This window comes from Dendrobium catenatum, unplaced genomic scaffold (genome assembly GCF_001605985.2).
Source record: "Dendrobium catenatum unplaced genomic scaffold, ASM160598v2 original_scaffold_126610, whole genome shotgun sequence".
In the NCBI taxonomy this organism is placed as follows: Eukaryota; Viridiplantae; Streptophyta; class Magnoliopsida; order Asparagales; family Orchidaceae; genus Dendrobium; species Dendrobium catenatum.
In genome coordinates this window covers 82537-90978 of record NW_021445045.1, presented here as the reverse complement: position 1 = coordinate 90978, position 8442 = coordinate 82537, and the positions used below count along the sequence as shown (strand labels likewise).

Here is an 8442-nt window from a genome sequence, read left to right as displayed (position 1 = left end):
TCATCCTCAATATCCTTTCTTTCATTTCCATCAAGTCATGGTGAGTTTGTAGTCATTATTCTCTATGTTCATATAAGGTTCTTATAGATTCAGCTCGTTGAGTAGGGCTTATTTTCTCGTCATTGGCATCAATCCATGCTTATCACACCTAAGAGGATGTTGGATCCAAATGTTTTCGTGGGTGACACCCAACCTTAGTGGCAAGCTTACTATGGGGGTGGATGACCTGGGAATCTATGAGTGAATGTAGATAAGAGGGGAGAGGAGAAAAAACCAGAGAGAAAAAAAACTTGAGTGAATTTGTTGAGAACTCAAGAAAGCATTGAATTCCAGAGTAGCATAAAATTCACGAAAATCAATCTAAAGCTTAGGTAAAGTTCCAAAGGGCCTAGTAGGCGAGTAGGCTTGGTGGAGTTTGTGGGGTGAGTGCTGAGATGAGGGGACATGCAACTAGCAGGCTAGCTACTTTTGCCATTGACTTGTGTGAGAGATCCTCAAATGCCTGAGAGGAGAGATGTGAGTAAGATGTTATCGTTGGAAGGGAGAGGCTTCAAGTTGGACGATTGTGATAAGACAAACTGAGGGTCTCGTGAATATGTGACTTCATGTATTAGAGCTTTGGGGGGGGGGGGGGGGGGGGTGGCGGGGTGTTGTTCTTGAATGAGAACTGATCCACTCTAAGAAAGAGCAAGTGGCTAAGATGGTGGTCCAAGTACACAACCGTGTTACTTACTTGACAATAAATCTCCAGTTCACCCTGTAAGAGGTGAGGTCCTTGGTAGGCATGGAAGAGTAGAACTTGTTGATCATGTAGTGCGAGTTTTCCTAATGTGATGCCTCTTCAATTGTTAGATGTGATCTTGCTATGGACTTCCGTTGAGGGCAAAGTCCTATTATGACTTGTAAGATATCTGCTAAATACTTATGAAAATATATGTGAATATTCATACATAAATATATAAATATACTATGTATTTAATCAAGCTTATTTCAAAGAAGTTATTATTAAAATTTAATAATTATTTAATTTATTTTAAATTTCGAACAAAATTAACTCGTACTTTTTTCTCATATATATATATTTGCTGTTAAAATTTCAATGAATAAAACATTAATCGCTTCTTAACGAAGCTTAGTTGTTTTAAAGGCAATCGACCAAAACCAGACCTTCGGCTATCTTTCACATCGCCTTATCGCTTCCTGACCGCAACCGCGGGCCTCTCCCTGGAGTTCATGGCTCTGCTGCTCCCGTCAAGGCTGCAGCAGGCACTTAACTTTAGCGGTGCCGTCGTGACTCGGAGGGCTAGTAGGTTTCGCTGCTCGGCAATCGCTGTAGACGCTTCCTCCCGTCTTGCTGGTGGAGTCTCGGGGATTCGATGGGGGTCGAGCACCCTCCAGGGCCCCCGTTCTGAGATGGAGGATGTCGTCGTCCTCCGATCCGACGGCCTTTCTGGCTTTACCTTCGCCACTGTCTTTGATGGCCACGCCGGCATCTCTTCTGTCGAGTTTCTTAGGTTGGAGAAAAATTCTTCTATAATCTTTTTTGGAGATTAGTTTCCCATGGACACTTCTTCAAATACTTGTAATGAGTACGTTTATGAAGAATCTGGCATTTTGGCGTCTATCTAAAACAATTGGTATCTCAAAGACAGTTGTTTGCAGATGTGACCAATTAATTAAAAAGTAGAAAATATTTTACATCTAGGGTTGTTTGAGCTCTTTAGTTTATGGACTCTTTTACATCTCACCAATATAAACTATGTAATCTTTGAAAAAAAAATTCGTTCAAGACATCCTCATTCACATTAAAAGCTTGCTCATAACGGAATAGAGCTCTTAATGCTTTAGAATATAGTTTTGAAGTTTTTTTTTTTTTTTCAAGACAGCCCTCTTAATTTTGCAACACTAGCAATCTAGACAGTCAAAAGAAAAGTTGTCTTTTAAATTGTCTAAACTATCTTACAAATCATTGACATATTTATGTAAAAAATTCAGAACCGTTTAAGATTCTGAGCATTTTTTTTTGCAATAAAAGCAATTTTATTGGCCTAATCGTGACTTTTATTTATACGTGTTCAAGTTACCAATGGAAATAACAAAAAATCATTAACATTATGCTTTATAATTTTTTATATCTTGTTCGGCTTAGATTATTTGTTGTTATTGCAGGGATGAACTATACAAGGAATGTATGAATGAATTGCGAGGGGGATTATTGTTAGGCAGCAAGGATTTTCATGCTATAAAGGATGCACTTACCAACGCTTTTGAAAATGCTGATGGTAGACTCCTGACTTGGTGAGTGATTATTTATGGGGCTAGAAGCCATTTTAATTTGAGCCATATTCATTATTTTTTTCTTGTTTATTTTTATTTTCTTCTTGAAGGCTTGAACAGATTCAGAATGAAGATGAATCTGGTGCAACAGCTACAGTTATGTTTGTTGGGAATGATGTCTTGATTATTTCGCATGTCGGAGACTCATGTGTGGTATTTTCCTTCTAGTTTTGTTTATGCTAGGCAGTCTTCATATTTACAAAAAGTTTCTTGATTTATTATTTTTTTATGTTTATTGGAACTTGTGTCCTATGTATTGGTATTAGTCTACTCATGCCATTCATGACTAACAACATCTATTATGTGCGAAGTTCCTTGAGCATTTGTCAGATTAATGTTTTTGGGTACCTATGACATGCGAGGTTTATCTCAACCTTATATGTGCACAAAGTACACGTAGGGGCTAGTATTGATTTTGGGGTGACGACTCCTGTCGTGGAGTTCGCGCTGACTTTGCCTTTGGTCGAGCCTATTATTGGCCGTGACTTGGTTCATAAGGAGGCCGAATAGCTGAGGGTAAAAGTTGAAGGTGAGAGGAATTCTTTTTCAATCCTCTAAGGAGTCATGTCTGGAGATCGAGAGTTGTTTGCCTTACATAAGGCTAGTGTCCATTTAACCTTGAGCAAGTTCTTTGGTCACATGTCGAGCGAGTTCGAGGTGTTGGTGTCGACTTAGTGGGCACCTAGGTTATACACAAGGATTGTAAACTTGCATTACACACTTCTAGAGATATTGTTGAGTCTTTTGGACAATGAATTCCCTCCTCCTGATTCTTCCCTCTATTCCTTAGGGGCTACCACTGTGGGCTAGAGCATGCCTCCGGCTACAAAAACTTGGTTTGTGACCAAGGATGTGGAGATCTTGAAGGGAAAGCATGCTAAGGAGTTGGTTTTGCATACTCATCTTAAGAATTGCTTATTTCCCCTCTTGCGATGTCCATGATGATTCTAAACACTCCTCCCTCAACTGGTGACTTAGTTGTTGAAACCCCCATCAAGGGGTACACACGCTCAGTGCACTTGTTGAGCAAGTTAGCTAGATGGAGAAGATGCTTGACATCACCCTTCACCCTACCCCAATCTGAGGGAACACTTGAAGTCCCGGTGAAGGTGAGCGATGACGTATCCCTACTTCATGGGGAGATGTTGGCGTTAATGCCGGTGGTGATGTGACTCATTAGGATGAGGGTGAATCAATTCATAGGTGTTGGCATTTCATCCTACGATAGTTAGGAAAGGGAGGAATGGTGCCTCTCAAGTTATTATTTGACCCTATGTATAGGATATTTTTTGGGGACGAATAGGCTTGCCCCATTATGTAAATTAAAATTGTTATGTAAGTTTTTTTTAAGTAAAATACTTTTGTTTCATGCATACTCTTGTGACAAGCTTGTATGATTTTCTTGTTTAGCTTCCCCTGGCGATAGTATTGTCTTGCATATGGTGAGTATTTTGCTTTATTCTTTACGGTTTTTGTTGAATGGCAAGTCAATACCTTAGGTTTGGTCTTCACTCATTGTTGAGCGAGTCAATAATGACTTGTAATGAGGTGAGTCAAGGTAGACTCTATGTGCGGTGTCAAGGATGTATTTTAGTGAAGCGAGTAGAGGTCGACTATTAGTGAAATGAGTTGAGGGAGGCTCTCTAGCTTTCTTGATTAGTTCGATGTCTACTTTTTCCCATGAGGGCGACCCCCATGTATAACAAATGAAGAAAAAGATATCGAACCTTTTCGATGAAAATTTAGGCAAAATCTATAGCTTTAATGAGATATGTGACTAAAGCCTTAAAATCTAAGTTACTACCCTTTTATAAATACCCTCTCACCTAGAAAGTAGTAGCAATGTAACACCATTCTTGTGTTTTGCACTTGACGCTTTCTCTTCTTCTCTTCTCATCTTGCACTGGCACGTGCTTTCCCTTTTGAGATTGCAACTTTGAAGAAATGTCATAAGGCCTTCATTGAGTCTTTGAGTCAAAGTTCAATCATGTCTCGATGGTGACTAAGAGGTGCTAAATTTCATGGGCCTAAAAGCTTATTTGAGATTTTGATAATCATAAATACTAATTGTTTCGTAGATGCTTGACTAATAATTTTATACGTGCAGGCTTTCTGTCCATGCTAACAATCATATGTATACATTAGAAGAAGGCTGATACGAGATTGGACATAAATATATTAACATATGATGAAGAAGTTGCACTCAATCTTAGCTCAGAATCTGAAACTATCAAGACAAAAGAAGACTGTCAAAGAATATCAAATTTGTAATTTTATTTTGAGCCATCGTTTTTGTACGTGTCAGACACATAATTGATGAAACAACCAAGCATACACACATGAGAGTATAATTAAAATAAAATAATTTTAAGAAAATGCTTTAAAATAGTTAACCAATCCAACTTAGTCTTTGAAAGTCATACTATATAATGATATGATCATACTATATGGTGTACATGGCATTTTTGTTTTTTTGTAAGATCAAGTTATATCTATTCCTTGAACCTTCAATATTGAAAACTATGAACTAATTATACTGTATGATGCCGTCATATGCTCTTTACCTTAATTAGGGAAATTAAAAAATTAAATTAACTTTACTATATGATACTCAACGTACTATATAATGCTTAAGAAATAAAACTTAATTAAATTAACTTAATTAATGCTTAAAAATTAAATTAATTCTCGATTGAATAAATCATAGTGTATAACCTGATTGGACAATATGATTAAATTAAGATAATTTTTCGCAGAAATCACCTTAATTAACTAATCATATTGTATGGCGAGGTTGGAAAATTTTAATACAATTATTTAGGATTTTTAATCGAAGGCACATAATTTAAATATCTTATGCAAGCAAAAATTTGGAAAAGCTCTAAATTTTTGCGAGCAAAAAGAAACACTTCCTAGTTCACCAAAAAGATACAAAGACACTCTTGAAATAACAAAAAAACAACAATTTTATAACATAGTATGACACTTACAAACTTTGACGCTTACACAAAATAAAGACACCTAAAGGAGCTTGCATTCGTCGAGAAGAAAGATACAGGTGGGGTGGACACTTGCGGAGAGAAGAACGAAATAAGAAGTCCGAGACGAAGGAGGAGAAGATCGCAAGCTTTCCTAGAAGAAGAGATGAATAAAATAAGCTCGCAAGCTTTTCCACGATGAAACCAGCAGGTTTAGGCTCCAAAAATCACATCATAATACTCTCTTTTTTATGCCTTAAGACACCTTATATTTATAGGAGAAAAGGGGAAGCCAAACAGCCAAAACAGCCACCCATACTAACCAATCAAAAAATAGGAAACAGAAGACCAAAAGCCACTGCAGGACAGCGCCCAACAGTCACATAACTCTCTAAAAACTCTCTTAACTTCTATTATATATAGGGGAAAAGGCAGCCAAACAGTCCTCTTAAAACCATTAATTAAGCCAATTAAAATAGGGTAATTTGGAAGGCTAGTGGCTGTCCAGAAATAGCCCATAAACAACTCCCAAACAACCAGCTAAAGGCCACAATTAATCCCATAATAGCACCTGAAAAGACAGCACAAGAATCGGGTAAAACATCCATGGGAAAACAACCATGGAAGAAATCGAAAAAATAGCAGCTGGGGAACCGGAACAGTAGCACAAATAACGGGGAAAAGCAATCAAAGGGAATGTGATCATCTTGGCAATTGTACCTAGTTTTTATTTGATTTAATGCAATATGCAGTTCCTCAAAGAGAAGTCTCTGAAGTCCTAACTCAGGCTTTTGAAGGGCAATGGCAAGTGAGTGGTCACTTCCTCGGAGAGTGAGTCTGAGTAGAGTGGCAACAAAGAGTGTGTGAGCTCGAAGGAGAGACCACTAATGCCTCTCACATCTATGAGGAGGAAAAACAAGTCTTCTATCCCTTATGGATGATTTTTGACATGGGAAAGGTGGCATCTCGGTTTTCGTGGAGAAGGATATGCAAGCGATTCCTGAGGATGAGCTCATTTTTTGTCACAATGAACTTATTTGCTTGTAGACTATTTTTTCCATGGCTCATAACCATCGGGAGGCAATGAGGACACTTATTAACGTACTGGAGGAGATAAGGAAGGTGAATGCTTCCTTCTATGATAAGTTCATTGCGTGGCAGGCAGCTGAGACGCTATTGGAGTCCCTGACGGCTGAGCTGGCAAGTGTGAAGGTGGCTCACCAAGTGGTTGAGTTGGCGATGAAGTAACATATTAAAGAGCTTGCTTGACAAGAAACTCAATTCAAAGCTGTTTGGCAATGAAGTAACATATTATAAAATAAATGGGTGTCCTTCACTTCTCCAAAACACTAGGAGTTCCTTAGTAGGAAATACTGTTATGATGATGTATGACGGTGGTGTATTTTTCCTTTAAGTCTTGAGTTTGGCTTCTCTATAAATGACCAAGGTGGACATGGAACATCCTAGAGCTCGCTCTCTTGTAGCTAAGAAACCGTTGAGTTTTAACTCGGCTATCCTTGAGAACTTATTATTATTCATATTAGTCAAAATAAATATGAAGCTTATTGAAGATGCTAATATCTATTTGAATGAGGCTAAGCATTTGACTCAACTAACCTGAACTTGGCAAGTTTTGACTTGGCTAATTTTATTGAACAAATCAACAACAACAACAACAACACAAGCCTTTATCCCACTACATGGGGTCAGCTACATGAATCCTTTTTTTTCCATTGTGTCCGATTAAGAGTCAAATTCTCATTTAGATCTAATAAATAAAGGTCATTTCTAATTTTTTATAACAAAGTTTTTTTAGGTTTACCTCTACCTTTCTTAGCATATGTTAAATCTAATACATCTATTATCCTAACAGGTTCATCAAAAGGCCGCTGTTTTATGTGACCAAACCATCTAAGATGACTTTCTCTAATCTTATCTATCACTGGAGCTATTCCAACCTTTTCATGTATATGGTCATTTCGTATCCTGTCTCTAAGAGTAAAGCCACTCATCCACTTGAGCATCCTCATCTCTGCAACACTTAACTTAATATTATGCTTATCTTTTATTGGCCAATGTTCTGCGCCATAAAGCATTACAGGTCTAACCACCATCTTATAAAATTTTTTCATAAGTTTGAGTGATACTTTTCTATCACACAACAAGCCCGATGCAGTCTTCCACTTCATCCATCAAACTTGAATTCTACTAATAATATCCCCATCTATTTCACCATCACTCTGAACAGTTGACCCAATATATCTAAAATATGTACTCTTATTAATGACTTGATTGTTGAAAGTCACAAATCCTCCACTAGATCTATTACTATTAAAATTACACTCAATGTATTCAGTTTTAGATCTATTCAAACGAAAACCTTTAAACTCTATGGTTGACCTCCATAATTCAAGTTTACCTTCAACTTCCTCTTTAGTCTTAATGTCTTATCAAAAAGAAGAATATCATCAACAAAAAGCATACACCAGGGAACGCACTCTTGCAAATCTCTAGTAAGAACATCCATGACTAAAGCAAAAATTAAGGTTGATCCTTGTTGTAATCCAACTGAAATTGGAAAATACTTGGTCAAACCACCTTGTGTTTGAACACAAGTAAGAGCTCCAACATACATATCCCTAATGACTTGAATATAAGCATTATTAATCTATATCTTTTCTGGAACTCTCCATAGCTCTTCCCTTGGAAATTTATCATATGCTTTCTCTAAATCAATAAATATCATACAAATATCTTCCTTTTTCTCTCAATACTTCTCCATCAAACCTCTCAATAAATGTATGGCTTCCATAGTAGACTTATCTGACATGAAGCCAAATTGATTTTGAGAAACATTAGTATCACATCGTAACCTATGCTCCATAACTCTTTTGCATAGTTTTAAAGTATGACACATCAATTTAATTCCTCTATAATTTGCACCATCTTGTGCATCACCGTTTTTCTTAAAGATAGGAATCAACACACTCATTCTCCACACATCTGACATCTTTTTAGTCTTTAAAATAATATTAAAAATTTTAGTAAGCCAAGAAATTCCTTCATCTCCTTAAGTATTTCCACACCTCTATTGGAATATCATCAGGTGCAACAGTTTTCCCACACT

At 37.1% G+C, this 8442-nt stretch overlaps 1 protein-coding gene across 3 annotated transcripts in view; it reads left to right on the top strand.

Moving 5' to 3' along the window:
• Positions 1 to 1139: 1139 nt before the first annotated feature.
• Positions 1140 to 8442, top strand: part of LOC110097041 (probable protein phosphatase 2C 5) — a 66910-nt gene continuing 59607 nt past the window's right edge. For all 3 annotated transcript variants that reach the window (XR_002303158.2, XM_020823261.2, XM_020823256.2), the window contains exons 1-3: positions 1140 to 1514; positions 2170 to 2298; positions 2388 to 2490. Coding sequence is in view for 2 of the 3 variants with exons in the window: in XM_020823261.2 (XP_020678920.1) it covers positions 1234 to 1514; positions 2170 to 2298; positions 2388 to 2490 (513 nt within the window). In the remaining variant the exon portion in view is untranslated. The remainder of the gene's footprint in view (positions 1515 to 2169; positions 2299 to 2387; positions 2491 to 8442) is intronic.